The sequence below is a fragment of the Petaurus breviceps genome, unplaced genomic scaffold (assembly GCF_028583685.1).
Source record: "Petaurus breviceps papuanus isolate PSGF00001 unplaced genomic scaffold, PetGlider_PUasm1.0 91133, whole genome shotgun sequence".
NCBI lineage: Eukaryota > Metazoa > Chordata > Mammalia > Diprotodontia > Petauridae > Petaurus > Petaurus breviceps.
The window spans coordinates 50,468,584-50,484,620 of record NW_027187419.1 but is presented as its reverse complement, the minus strand read 5'-3'; the positions used below and the strand labels follow the sequence as shown (position 1 = coordinate 50,484,620).

Sequence of the window (16,037 nt, the reverse complement as noted above, 5' to 3'; positions counted from 1 at the left end):
GCCAAGACCATCTCCTCTTTTTTTACTATTAGGAGACACCCTATTTCAGAGCTAAGGCCCAGCAAGCAAGTTGTTTCCAGAACTTGGCATAACAACAATCCTTTGCATTCACCGTCTGGATGAATTCTGCTGCAGCAAAATCCCAGAATTGTTTTGACCCTGAGCTTGGACAAGTACCTACAGGATCCATGTTCCAGTCATGAAGCCTTGCTATGAATTGTACTTGTCTCATTGTTGCTGTTACCCCTCGTTGTCAAGAGCTACAGCTCACTGGTTGTACTTTGGGTCCTGAATGGGGTGTACTCACTTGAATTGTGTAGATGGACTGCTGGTGGTTCAGGCATGAGTGATAGCCACAAGTTCCTTAACTCACAATTATAAACTCAGCAATTATTAGTCAAGTCTCTATTAGTGCAGCATGACATTGAGGCAAGACAGATATTCCCAGCGTCCCTGTCTCCATTTGTGACTGAGTCTAGGGCCACCAAACTAGCCAAGGGAGTTTACTCTGATCCAAACTGGAAATGGCTATACCAATTGGTATAAATATTGAGATCTGGCCTCATTAAAGCAGGTCTCTTTCTAGAGGAGGCCCTAGCACATGAGTCTAGTTTTCCTCCTCCAACAGAATAAAAAAAGCTTTTTGCTTATGACCACCACTAGCTCCTGTGTTTATTTTGTTTTATTTCTTTTTTTTTAAAGCAATCGGGGTTAAGAAACTTGCTCAAGGTTACATGGCCAGTTATTTCTGGGTGTGGTGCTAAGTATCTGAGCCCGGATTCGATCCCCAGGTCATCCCGACACTGGAGCCGGTGCTCTTACTTGCTATGCTACCTGGCCGCCCCAATTTTGTTTTATTTCTTAAAGTTAACTGTGGTTGTTATGAGCTGTGTGAGCTCTTTGGTACTTTTAGAATTAGCATAAGTTGCATAACCTCTGTGACTTTTTGGTCATTTGTTTTCAGACTTGAAAGTTAGTGTCAGAGTGGGATCAAAAAGTGAATAATTACCTTCTTTTCTACCCCCAGTGTGACTCAAGGTACAGTACCTATGGAAGTCCATTTAACTCCACTCAAGTCTACCTGGAGAGTGGCAGTGGATGATTTACCTTCTCCAATTCCCAAGCTCCTGTCTTTTGGTTATCTTCCACTCCCTTGGAGGATTGAAACTATGGTTGTCATGACCAAAGAGAAGATCCATCCATCTCTTCCTGGAGAAGTCTCTGACTTGTGGAAAGATACCTTTTGTTTTTGTTTCCCCTCTGGTTGAAATATGGGAAACCTGGTAACTAAGACTGAACCACCAAAAAATATGGTTGCAAGGCATGTGCATTCAGTCCATGGAACAGATACTTGTAAGTTTCTTAAGTAACTGGCATAATTTGACATTGCTGGCCAACTTGAGGTTCTTTCAATTGGGACAAAATAAATTACCTTAAGAGATATCTTGATTAATCCAGCAAGAAAATTAAGTACCCTGAATGAGATGTTTTTAATAAATGGCTACTTGAAACCACTGAGTAGGAGGCCTTTTGTAACGTAAATTCCTCTAAGGAAAGCTTATAAAGAATTATCCTGTCTATGTGATGTCTCATCATTTTGTCTATGTTTATGTCTTGGTAAAATGTAGGAAAATCTTTGTTTTGTGTTGTATTTGTGATGTTTGTAGATTCTGGTACCTTGAAATATTTCTAAAAAAGAAAATGCAGCCAGCCAGAAAAACTTCGAGGAACTGTAACCAAAGAGTTTAGAACACTGGGAAAGATTAATGAACTTTCATATTTGAAGCAATTGTCCCAGTAAGTAAAGCCTCTTTAGGCTTTCCTCAGGAAATTAGGTTATAAGAAAAGAGAAAAAGAAAAAAAAAACTCTGCAAGACACTCTTCCTCTGTCATGCCAGCTTCAGCCACATTGGAATTACAGAAGTAAAATCTGATAATCCATGTCTCAAATGATTTTTTCTCCACCTGTCTGTAATGGTATTAGAAATTTGAAGATCTTCCCTGACCCTTAATAAGCCTAAATTGAACTTGAGGACCTTTCCTGATTTGAAAACATACTCTGCACCATAATAGGCTACATGTGCTCACCTGGAGCCTGTGGTGGGAGGTTTATTTTTCAGGAAGGCACAACTTTTGTTACTTTTTAGTCAAGTGGGTCATGAGAGTTGTGATGTTCTCTGATCCTGGAGAAGGCTATATCTACCTTTGAGGTGAGGTTTTGCTTCGGGGCTCATTTATGGGAAGAGTTGTATGATTTGGCCAGATAAGACTCTGAGCAGCTGTTGAGCCCCACCCCCATCTCCCCAACCCCACTTTGAAAACACAGATGTTGGTGCTTCTCTCTCTGGTGACTAATTAGGTATGGATGTTATGGTCAGACAGCTAGAAGCCCTGTCTGCTGAATTGTGTTATTTTCTCTTGTAACTTCTGTTTGTATTCTCTGAAGTTCAGGGTGCTGACTTTTTCCCCTGAACTAGGTAAATGATATATGTTTGATTGATTAAAGTAAGATTGTTAACCCTTTTTGAGTTGCTTTCCTTTAGAAAAGTAGATCTATGAACTTGTGCTAGCAGTCATCCTGGGTATGCTAGGGTGTTTGCTGCTACACTGTCCCATCTCTCCAGCTCAAGTATAAGCAAAGATTGTATCTTCTGTTTCTTTTGTTCCCCACTACCCAAGTTTCGAGTGCAAGATTTTGTACCCAAGAAGTGCCTAGTTCTAGTATATATTGTGCCCAAATGACTTTCTCCATCAGACAAGAGTGAGGCAATGGCTTGCCCAAGATCATAGAGTAAGTCAAGGCTAGAATTAGAACAGAAGCCAGATCCCCTGACTTCTCTCATGATGTTTTCCTATTATCTCTTGCAATAAGTCTTAAGGACAAAGCTCACATCCGAGAAACGGCAAAGATCTCTTCTATGGTTAGTAATAACTGGAAAAGAAAGGAATGAGGAGACCTAGAGAACAAATGATGCAGCTCTTACCCTCTTGATGTAGGGCATATAATTTGGATCCTTGTCATAGGAGCCATATTCATTCTCCACCTGCACAGCAATGATGGGCGCTCCCTGTGTGTACTGAGAGGAGAGAAGATGGAGTTAGAAATAAGGCCAGTATGGGAAAGAGATTGGATCCCTTAAGTATACTGATATACATATAATAGACTTGTCATTACATGCCCAACTCTAAGACACCTATCCAATTGCTCTACATCCTTCTCATGCTCATTCACCAGTTGCTAAGTCACCCCTTTCACTACTATTGTGAACTGAGACAGGGTTCCCAGAACCAGAGATGGTAAATAAAGCATATTAGGAGAGGAAGAAACCTTCAGGTTTCAATAATGGCAATAGAGATTAAGCAGAGTCTCCAATTCTGTACTTGTGGAGCTGATTTTTTTGGACCCAAGGGTGAGACTATATTTATTCCTCTTGAATTTCATCTTATCAGATTCAGTTCAACAATCTAGGCTGTTAAGAGATTAATTGTCATCCAGGACATTAACTATCCCTCCCAGCTTTCTGTCATTTGCATATTTGATAGGACCAGAGTTCCTTTATTTCCCTAAAATAGGGATGAGTTTTACCTAAAAATCAACAAATCTGGGACCTGACTGGCCCCTGCTTCCCTTAACACAGTTTCCCAGTCATCTAAAAGTATAAAAAGTCCAACCCACATGGAGTCAAGGTGTCCCTGACTTGGTGGATGTCTGAAGACTACAAGAGTCACTATACTCTGCCCATATGATCAGACTCACTTCCACGGAGACCAAAGGAGCCATGTCCAGAAAAGCTAAATGGAAATGTATCCTTGCTGTATATCCTTGTTGTACAAGGACAGGGCAAAGTCAGCCTCCCTCTGTTAAATGTTCAGTTACTTATGAGGGTTTCATTTTGTCTCAACATTGAATCTGAATTAAAAGAGTCCTGGCATCAGACCTGCCCCTAATATATGCCATCAATGCCTTTATTCAAGTCATTAATAAACATTTGAAACAACAGGCTCAAGAACAGATCCCTGAGGCACTCTGTAGAGACCTCCTGTCACACTGACATTGAACTATTAATGACTTTGTAGGTAATCGAGAAAAAGAAAGCATCCCCATTTTGTCTAAAGTTCTTCAGTCATGTCTTTGACCCTATTTGTACTGCAGCCCCTCCCTCATTTGAGCCTTTCCTTACCTCTGAGAGTGAGGACTTCCCAGCTATTAGGGCATTATTAGGATAAATAGCTAACCCAAATAATTGCCTTTCCTGTTACAGGCCCCTATTTTATCCCCAAAGACCTAGGTAGCAAGCCTTGTCCAATCAAGAGGTGCCCCACTGTAATGGGAATGCAAATTTGGAAGATCTTCCCTGCCCCTAGGCTAAAGTGCACCTGAAGCCTGGGGTGGGAGGCTTGTTTTTCAGTAGATACTTCTTGATTGGCCAGTGAGTCAATAAGGTTGTTACATTCTCTGAGCCAGGAGAAGGCTATATAAGCCATGATGTGTAGCTTTGTTTTGGGGGGCTCACTTTGAGAAGTGTTCTGTGATTTGATCTGTATTCTGGGAAGCCATTTTCCAGGGCCCTCCCGGCTTTGAAAAACCCAGATGTGGAAACCCAGATGTTGACTGGGTATGGATGTAATGGCTGGACAGTTTGGAAAGCTGTCTACTTGATCTGTTTCTGTCTGGATAATTCTGCCTGTAAACTTTCAAGTTCAGGGTGCTGACCTTTTTCCCTGAACAAGGTAAACAATATACGTCTGACTGATTAAAGTAAGCTTGTTAACCCATTTTGAGTTGCTTTCCTTTATCATAGCAGATCCAAGAACCTGTATGGGAAGCAAACCCTGAGGACGTGCTTGGGGTGCTTGCTGCTACAAAATGGCATCACGAACAGGATCTGCAGAGTAAAAGGAAAGTATGGGGGCTGGGATAATTGTTTGTTTCCCAGTTGTGGTAGCTGTGATTCTGTGGAGCCATGGAGCAGGAGAGAAGAATGGCCTGCATGCGGACTTCACTGAGCTGAGAACAGGAATGGTGAGCTGCCTGCATCGGGACCTGAGCAGAAGCCAGGAGTGGCTGCCACCTGCGGGAGGAGAAGGAACACAGGAGTTTGGAATTCAGCCACAGGAAAAGATAAGAACTGAGCAGCAAAGCAGGGGCACTGAGTGTGTTTCCTGGCTGCATCCCACAGTTTGGGACCCTGGGGGAGGATGGACTTGTGACTATGGCGGGTGGGATGAAGTGCCTTGGACCCTCAAGGACCCCACCTTGTTGGTTTTGTTGCCCAGCCCCCTCTCTGTGCTTGGAGGCAGGGGCTGGAGCTGTGGAAGGGGAAGGATACCCCTCCCCCCTCCCCCAGAGAACTTTATTTGAACTCTTGTTTTGAATTGAGGTAATAATGCAATGTACTTTGTGTTTGTTTAAGGCCCAGTGGCCACTTTGGTAACTTTAGTTCTGTACCTTGAAAATGTGACCTAAGAGATGTTTAGTGCTAATTCAAAAGTAAATTGTCTATGCTATGGGCATGAAAGATCTTGGGGCCGAATGTAATGGGAATGCAAATTTGGAAGATCTTCCCTGCCCCTAGGCTAAAGTGCACCTGAAGCCTGGGGTGGGAGGCTTGTTTTTCAGTAGATACTTCTTGATTGGCCAGTGAGTCAATAAGGTTGTTACATTCTCTGAGCCAGGAGAAGGCTATATAAGCCCTGATGTGTAGCTTTGTTTTGGGGGGCTCACTTTGAGAAGTGTTCTGTGATTTGATCTGTATTCTGGGAAGCCATTTTCCAGGGCCCTCCCGGCTTTGAAAAACCCAGATGTGGAAACCCAGATGTTGACTGGGTATGGATGTAATGGCTGGACAGTTTGGAAAGCTGTCTACTTGATCTGTTTCTGTCTTGATAATTCTGCCTGTAAACTTTGAAGTTCGGGGTGCTGACCTTTTGCCCTGAACAAGGTAAACGATATACATCTGACTGATTAAAGTAAGCTTGTTAACCCATTTTGAGTTGCTTTCCTTTATCAAAGCAGATCCAAGAACCTGTATGGGAAGCAAACCCTGAGGACGTGCTTGGGGTGCTTGCTGCTACACCCACTTACCTCCCACCTATTTAAAACTTATATAAACCTTGTAGAGATGGCCAGGTGGCTCAGCAGATAGAACACTAGGTCTGGAATCAGGAAGACCTGAGTCCAAATCCAGTCTCAGATATTCACTAGCTGTGTGACCCACAGCAAGCCACTTAACTTTTCTTTGTCTAATCTACTGGAGAAGGAAATGGCAAATTACTGCAGTATCTTTGCCAATAAGACCCCATAGGCAAACTACTGCAGTATCTTTACCAATAAAACACCATATGGGGTCACAAAGAGTCAGACATGATTGAACAACTATCAATATGATCCTTGTCCTTTGTTCCTTTGGGGAGTGTCCACTCCAGCCCCTTACTGGTGAATTCAGTAAACTCTTATTGGTTCCTAAATTTTTGATTCTGCTTCTGCTTCTGGTTTGTTCCGTCACCAAATATTTTACCTACAACTTATTTTTGAGTCAAGCCATTCAATCAGTTCTAATCTAATCAATTCTACTCTTGTCTAGTCCACATCTCCATCTGTCTTCAAAAATAGCGTGAGTTACTTTAACAAATACTTTCTCAAAATATAGGGAAACACCATCTGTAGCATCCCCTTCACTTACCAGTTTACTAACTCAATAAAAAAGGAAATAAGTTGATTTAGTCTACCATGATTCATTCTTGATGAAACCCTACTGGTCTTTGTATTCACTATTTTCCCTTCTAGATGTTCACTAACCATCTAATAAAGTCAAATTCATTGATCTATAGTTTATAAACTCCATTCCCTTCCTTTTTTAAAAAAAAAAAAGTTCAACCTTTGCCCCTCTCAAATCCTTATGATACTTCTCCCACTTTCCACTGTCTTTCAGTTACTGTTATTATTGACAGTGATATAGGAATCACATTTGCCAGTTATTTAAGTACCTATGGATGTTGTTCCTCAGGGCCAAGTGACTTGAATTAACCAAGGGCAACTAGATACTTTTTCACTGCTTCCTAACTCAGCCTGATTATTTATTCCCTTTTTTGATCCTCCTCTTTTCCTAATATAGCTAAGAACAAAACAAAACAAAAAACTCACCTGTTCTTGTCCTTAGCAACTTCAGTTCATTCTAAACTTTAGCATTTCTAATAATATTCTCATAGTATTGTTTTTGTATTTATCCTTTGTTAGTCATTCTTACTACCCTGTCCCATATTTTCTAAAATCTGTCTTTAGACAACTCCCTTCCCTCCTCATAAGATTTATTTCCCTTTATGATTTCTGACTTACATTCTTGAGGGCTTCTTAGGCCTTCCACACCAACATCTCCTATAGAATTTCAGGCCATAAGATTGTGCCTATACTTCCTGTGCCTATATCTTCACCCAAAGTTTCTCCACAACAATTGCTTCTTTTGGTTTCTGGATTTCCTCAAATAGTACACACAATGTTACCACAACCCCTCCAACACACACAGTTGTACTTTGAACCAGTTCTATTCCAAAGCCATATTCTATCATGATTCCAATATTACCAAATCTCATTGATGTTCACAAGGCTGAATTTTCATCCTTGCAATTAGGCTTTTTAGATCACCTGTATTAGTTGCCCATACTTTGTACACTTGTGATAGACATCTGAGGTAATGTATTTTATCACTGATCCTGTCTCCTGTGAACTTTTGAAAATCTGTTAATATTCTTCACCCTATACGGTAGCTACTCCTATTGTATTTACTTTGATATATAGATATGTATGCACATCCACACATGCATATATATACATGTGAGTATATGTGTGTATATACATATAAACATATATGTATATATATGCAAACATATATATGTGTGTATATAGGCACTTTGCTCTCTTTCCCCTTCTTTTCAGTTTAAAGCCCTTTTGATTAGATTTGATAAGACTCCTGGCAAGCACATTCTTCAAGCATTTCTTAGGTTCACGCTATCTGAAGACCAGTCAAGATAGTGGGATAGGAGGAAGCAGGTCAACCCAGCACTTCCCAACAACTATCCCAACAAAGTTCTAGAAAGAACACCAAGCCAAGTCCTGACATGGAAACTAAAAGAAAAATCAGTGAGTCATTTTTACAGTTCAAGTTAGCACAGGGATACAGACAGAGGCCTACAGAAACTGGGGGATGGGGTATAATTATGGGGGAACTACATGGACCCTTCCAGTGGGGCAGGGGAACGGGGAGTCTGTTGTTTCCCAGGGTAAGAAGAGAGCTGGGAACCAAAAGTAATGAGACTAATGCTGTTCAACTCTTCAAAGATCAGAAATAGAAACCAGTTGCTCCTATTCCAAATCTGGGTTGAAGATCCAGCACAGAGTTAGGAAAGGATCTATGCATAGGGGTGGTGGACCAGGAAAGGAACAGTTGAGCCTGAGGCTATTTACTGGACAAGGAACAGGAAGAGAAATGAGCCACAGCTGTGTGGCCAAGTAGAATTTGAGATTAAACCTATAGGTTATAACTTGGTAACCAAGACAGGAAGCTTAGACCAAGGGGGAGCCTGCAGTTATATCACTTCTGACAGTGTCTGCCAACTATCCAACAGGAACTGGAGTTAGCAGCAATCTACTGGGGCTCCAAGCAGGAGAAGCCTCTAGTTGTATAACTGTAGTGGCAAGCATGGCAGCATCCCCAGGGTGGCTGCCAACACAGCTCCTTAGATCTGCTTTTCTAAAGGAAAGCAACTCAAAATGGGTTAACAATCTTGCTTTAATCAAACATATCATTTATCTAGTTCAGGGGAAAAAGTCAGCGCCCCGAACTTCAGAGTATAATAGAGGTTACAAGCAGAAATTACAAGAAGACAGGAAAACAAACAGATCAAGCAGAGAGGCCTCCAACTGTCCAACCATTACATCCATACCTAATCACAGTTACCTGAGAGGGAAGCATCAACATCTGGGTTTTCAAAGCCGGGGTGCTCTCATCAGCTGCCCAGAGTCTCATCTGGTCAAATCACATAACACTTCTCAAAGTGAGCCCCAAAACAAGGCCTCACATCAGGATTTATATAGCCTTCTCCTGGATCAGAGAATGTAACAACCCTCTTGACCCACTGCCCAATCACAAAGCATCTCCTGAAAAACAAGTCTCCCAACACAGGCTCCAGGTACACTTAAGCCTATCAAAGGGCCTAGGGGCAGGGAAGATCTTACACAATACAATCTTAGAAAGATGGTAACAACATAAATTTTCATTTCCATTACAATAACCTATACTGCTTAGACCACAACTGGGGTCAAGAACTTGTGAAGTTCAGCCTAGAAGCTGAATTAGACCTCCCCGAGGTCAGACTGCTTTGGATCCACTGAAAGCTTGTAGGGTCACAGCTTAAGCTGCCTCTGAAACTCTTGAAGAATGGCACTCAATATCCAGACAAAAGAGTAGCAAGACCCAAGAGAATACAAAACATGACCAGTCAAGGTCCAGACACTCCCACAGTAGGAATGGAGAGTCTAGCCCTAAAAAAAAGTGTCAATTCAATAAGCAAGGATGGAAGAATGAGTAAACAAACAAACAAAAAGCTATTATCACAAAGTCATCATGAAAAAGAGCAATTATGGTAATAAAGACATAAACCCAGGAGAGGAGAATGACTCCAAAACATCTATAAGCAAAATCTCAAAGAAAAACACAGCTATAAGTTCAACTAGAATTCCTGGAAGAAATGAAGCATGCGTTTGGGGTTTTTTTTTTCTTTTTAAGAGTTTAAAAATTACTTTGTGAATGAAATAATGCTAAAGGAAAGAATTAGAAATGAAAGCTATGTAAGAAAGAGAAGGAGAATTAAAAGCTTGACAGTTGACAGAACTAACAATATATACAAAGCCTTGCTCAATCAACAAATTCCTTAAAAATCAGAATGGCTCAAATAGAAGTCAATGCTTCTGTAACACAATGAGAACTTTTTTTACACTATCACTACATTGGATTTATTCCAGGAATGAAGGATTGGTTCAATATTATGAAATATAAACATAACTGACTATATTAGTAACAAAACAATGAAAACCATATATATGTATCAATATATTGTTAGATAACATACATATATTATAAAATATAACATACATTTCTGTTAAAAATACTAAAATACATGGGAATAAATGTGATGTCCCTTAGTATGTTAAGCAATACCTATCTTAAATCACGATCCATTATTATTTGTAATAGAAATAAATTAAAACTATATAAATCATTAGCAGTTTTGTGTATTGCCAACTGTAGCAGCAAGCACCCCAGCGTCCCCAGGGTGGCTGCTAACACAGGTTCTTAAATCTGCTTTGTTAAAGGAAAGCAACTCAAAATGGGTTAACAAGCTTACTTTAATCAGTCAAACATATATCATTTACCTAGTTCAGGGGAAAAAGGTCAGCACCCCGAACTTCAGAGTATACAGACAGAATTATCAAGACAGAGAAACAGATCAAGCAGAAAGTTTTCCAAACTGTCCAACTATTACATCCATACCAAATCAACATCTGGGTTTTTCAAAGCCGGGGGGCTCTCAACAACGGCTTCCCAGAGTCTCATCTGACGAAATCACAGAACACTTCTCAAAGTGAGCCCCCAAAGCAAAGCCTCACATCAGGGATTATATAGCCTTCTCCTGGCTCAGAGAATGTAACAACCTTCTGGACTCACTGGCCAATCAAAAAGTATCTACTGAAAAACAAGCCTCCCACCCCCAGGCTCCAAGTGCACTTTAGCCTAGGGGCAGGGAAGATGTTAAAAATTTACATTCCCATTACACCAACAAAAATCATCAGAAATCTTTTCTTCAAAATAACTTCAAAATTTCTTAAAACACTTGGCAGTTTACCTACCTAGATACATAAATTACATGAATACAACTGCATGATGTTCTTTATAATAGTAGAAATCCAAATAATGGGAGAATATTAATTGATTGTATAGGTTGAATCACTATAATAAAAACAGAAATCAATTTATGTATTATGTGTCACTTGATCAAACTAACATGATTATTTTGGAGCAAAAAATATATGTCATAAGGGAATTCATCTGAAAGAAATAAAAAAGGATAAGAATCTCTAGGGAAACAATTTTAGTAAGTAAAATAGAGTAGCTGAGGTTACTGGGATAAGAACTCACTCACTATTCCACAAAACCAGCTTGGAAAATGGATTGACAAGAGATACTTTAAGAATTACTGGACTACTTATTGTTTTGCATTAGCCACACATGTACAACCTATACTGAACTGCTTGTCTCCCCAGTGGGGGTGGGTGGCAGGGGGGGAAGGGAATGAATCTGGAATTGAAAGTTTTAAAATCAAATATTCAAATATATATATATATATACATATATATATATATGTGTGTGTGTGTGTGTGTGTGTGTGTATACTATTATTAATACCATCTTACATGTAATTAAGAAATAAGATATACAGGCACTGAGGCATAAAGATCCACTGGAAAAGTTGAAATGGGTATGGGAGAAAATATGGGAGAGAGAAGATTGGAGGTGGGAATATCCTGTGGGACTGCTGTTTTGGGGGGATGGGTGGGGGAAAAATGGGGAGAAAATTTGTAACTCAAAATCTGGCGGAAACAAATGATGTAAATCAGAAGTTAATAAAGCATTTAAAAAATAAAAATAAAAAAATAGTAGAGAACAAACTTTCTTAAAAAATTATATGCAGATTAGCAATTATTTGTTTGTCTAGCAGAATAAATTTTTTAAAAAGTTTGTTGAATGAAAAAAAAAGAATTACTGGACTACAAAAAAGTCATAATCATTCATTCCTGCTTCCAACCCAATCCTCATAGCCATCATCAAGTAAAATGACTCCTATGGGAAAAGAATCAGTCATCTTCACAAAGTGCTAATCAAGTGGCACACACAGGAGAACCAAGCCAGCCTTGGTGAAGCAGCAAGCATCCTGAAGAAGAGACCAGAGACAATATGCCCCATGTAGTTCAAATCACCAGGACCACCTTAACTTCCATCTATACTCAGACTCTGATGGGGACAGCCCAGAACACTGACCCAAGAGCCTTGGGAATAGCAGTGCTCCCCAAATCACCAGACCTGCTTCCAGCCCAGCCCTTACATTCATCATTGAAGGGAGAAATCATTGCAGAGGGGGGACCTACTTCCCTCATCATCACCAACGACAGCTGCCACCAATAGGCAGATAGGCACTGAAGTCCCAGGAAGTAGCATCACTCCTCAGGTCACCATACCTACTTTAAGTTCAGCCCTCACAGCCATCCTCTGAGGAGGTAACTCCTGTGAATAAGCCAGCCATCCTCACCAATTGCCAACTAAATGTCACACACAGAACAGGCAAGTCAGCCTAAAGCAACAAGGCACACTGAGGGAAAGACAGGAGAGAGTAAACTTAAACTATCTCTTGTCAAGGTGATAGCAGGTATATATATACAACCATCTGCCCTCAGTACATGATGGAGGTAGCCCAGGACCCTGAAACCAAGAACCTTGGGAACAGTAATGCTTCCAACCCAATGCCCTCAGACATCATCCTGGAAGACATGGAAATGCAGTCCAACAACTGCTCTTGTAGGTGCTCAGCAACAGGGACTGAAGACCCAGAAAATTAATTTCTTTTCACCAAAATCCTTGGCATTGTCAAATATTTACACACCAGAAACTAATATGATTTTATCAGTGGAAATGAGATTAATGAAGAGCCATTGCCACCTGCTTTGTTGTTGTCCAGTTATTCAGTTGTGTCTGACTCTTCATGACTTTGTGGACCATAGCACTCCAGGCCCTACTATCCTCCACTATCTCCTGGAGTCTGTCCAAGCTCATGTTCATTGCTTTCATGACAGTATCTATCCATCTTATCCTCTACCATCCCCTTTTCCTTTTCACTTCAATCTTTTCCAACATCAGGGTCTTTTCCAATGAGTCCTGTTTTCTCATGATGTGGTCAAAGAATTTAAGCTTCAACTTCAAAATCTGACCTTCCAATGAATAGTCTGAATGAATTTCTTTAAGTATTGACTGATTTGATCTCCTTGCTGTCCAAGGGACTCTCAAGGGTCTTCTCCAGCACCACAGTTTGAGAGCATTGATTCTGTGGTCCTCAGCTTTTCTTATGGTCCAATTCTCAGTCATACACTGTACTAGGAAGACCATAGCTTTGATTATATGGACCTTTGTTGACAAGGTAATGTCTCTCTTTTTATTATGCTGTTCAGATTTGCCATAGCTTCCCTTCCAAGGAGCAAGTGTCTTTTAATTTCATGGCTACAGTCACCATCTGCAGTGATCTTTGAGCTCAAAAATCTAAAATCAGGTGATGTTTCTTTTTACTGATTAACAAAACGACAGAGCAAAATCTCAAGCAACAGAGGTGTTGATTTGTTGGATGAGGAGGGCAGATAAATGTCATCTCAGCTGCTCCCTATTACATCATTGGGAGATGATATCAGTTGTCAGTTGATGAGAATAATCTTCAGGCAATGGATTAGAATTGATACAGTTTCAAATTGATTTAGATTGATGAAATTGAGCTTTAGATTAATTCAGTTTCTCTGGAAAGAGGGTGATGAGTAAGGTTACAAGGGTTGGGGTATTAGTCACAATGTAAGGGAGGAGTTACAAATCAAAAGAACAGAATCAGTAGAATCATGACCCAAATGAACTGAGATTACCTGAGAAAATTTGCAAGAGTGAAGTATTTAGGCACAAACAGTGAAAAGGAATATTAAATCTATGCTAGCTTAAGTCTTAACAAAGTAGCATAAAAAATCAATTTTCAATTTCATAGTATGATGAAGAAATTACCCAGACTACACAGACAGACCACACAAGGCAAATATCATCCCAACCTTCAAAAAAGATTATAAGGTGGTAGATTTGGAGCTAGGAGGGGCCAATAAGTTCATTTATATATAAGAAAATCGTGGCCCAGATTAACTTAAGTGACATGCCCAGAGTTGCATGTCTAGTAAATATCTGAAACAAGATGTGAACCCCAGTCTTCCTATTTCCAAGTCCAGCACTTTAACTCTTTGACCATGTGACCTCACAGAATAAAGACTGAAAACTTTATAAAGGTCTATGAAATATTATAGAATAAGAAGGATGATTAGTGAATATCTTAACAAGAAAAGGGTGACTACAAAAAGGCAATGAGGTTTCATCAAGAAAAGGTCAGGCCCACTAACCACATTTTTTTAACTGTCATGGTCATCAAAGTGGTAGATTAAGGAAATAATGCTGATAAAGTTCACCTAGATTTTAGCAAATCATTTGACAACATCTTTCCTGCTGTTCTTGCAGACAAGATGAAGATAGATAAATGGATTCAGAGCTACTTGAATGACAATACCCCAAAAGTTAATATTAGTGATTCAATGCCAACTTGGAAAAAGATATACAGTGCCCCAGATATCTGCCCATAGTCATCTGCTATTCAACCTCATCCAAAGACTTGAATAAAGGCATAAATGGCATACTTACCAAATGTACAGATGACATAAAGTCAGAAAAGACTATAATACAGGAGAACTACCAACCACAAACACCTAACTGCTCTACAAGCTAGACTGAATTTCAATCAAGAATGTATATCTTAGAGTGGGCCATCAGCTTGTAAAAGGCAAACAACTAGCTCTAACAACAGTTATGAATACCAGTTCTGTCTCCAAGGAGCTGACTCAATTCAGAGAAATTCATCAGTTGGGCAACAGACCTCTCTAACTTCTTGGCCCAAATTATTTCTTAAGCCTCTTTTGTAAGGAAAAAACCTATGACAGTGCTTTATGCAATTAATGTTTGTTGTTGTAAGTATTTAGAAGGAGGATTAGACTTATTTTTACTTGGTTCTAGAGGGGAGAACTAGGAATAATGAATATAAATTGTAAGTATAAATATTACAAGTTTAAATTATAAATAAGGCAGGGTTTGGATAACATTTACTTCTCAAGAAATAGCAAAGCATAATTGGAGAGTTTAGAAGAAATGTTAGATGCACAAATTTAGAGACATCTCCACTACAAATAATCACATGGACTATTTGTGCCCAATCTGTAATAGAGCCTTCCTAGTTCATATTGGTCTGGATGTACTGTACCTTGACTCTGGAATAGTGATGTCATTTTGGTCCTCTAATAGCATGAAGGACAACAACCAAGTAAACAAACAGGGAATAACTATATAATAATTAGAGCTGCCTAAAATTGGAATGGACTGCCTCAAGAAACAATTAATTCTTACCTAAAACTATCAGCAAGCATTATCTGCACTGAGGATAAGCTAGAAACCTTCCCAATAAGATCAGGGGTGAAGCAAGGATGCCTAGTATCACCATTATTATTCAATATTGTACTAGAAATGCTGGCTATTGGGGGCAGCTAGGTGGCACAGTGAATGGAGCACCGGTCCTGGAGTCAGGAGGACCTGAGTTCAAATCCGGCCTCAGACACTTAACACAAAAACTATCCTGTGACCTTGGGCAAATCACTTAACCCCAACTGCCCTCCAAAAGCAAAAAAAAAAAAAAAACATGTTGGCTATAACAGTAAGAGAAGAAAAAGAAATTGAAGGAATTAGAATAGACAATGAGGAAACAAAATTATCATTCTTTGCAGATGATATGATGGTATACCTACAGAATCCTTAGAGAATCAATGAAAAAACTAGTGGAAACAATTAACATCTTTAGCAATGATGCAGGATACAAAATAAACCCATATACATCATCAGCATTTCTATGTATTAACAAAGTCCAGCAGGAAGAAACAGAAAGACAAATATCATTTAAAATAACTGTAGACAGGGAGGCCAGGCAGCACAGCGAGTAAGAGCACCAGTCCCAGTGTCGGGATGACATGGGGGATTGAATCCAGGCTCAGACACTTAGCATCCACCCAGAAACACCTGGTCATGTAACCTTGAGCAAGTTACTTAACCCTAATTGCTTTAAGAATAAATTAATTAATTAATTAATAACTGTAGA

The 16,037-nt window shown here is 39.8% G+C and overlaps 1 protein-coding gene across 1 annotated transcript in view; it reads right to left on the bottom strand.

Annotated features, from left to right (window-relative positions):
* The window catches only part of LOC138155076 (beta-galactosidase-1-like protein 2), a 50,949-nt gene that overhangs the window by 6,924 nt on the left and 27,988 nt on the right, over positions 1–16,037 (bottom strand). Inside the window, exon 4 of the mRNA XM_069080123.1 lies at positions 2,985–3,077. Within this exon, the coding sequence (XP_068936224.1) occupies positions 2,985–3,077 (93 nt within the window). The remainder of the gene's footprint in view (positions 1–2,984; positions 3,078–16,037) is intronic.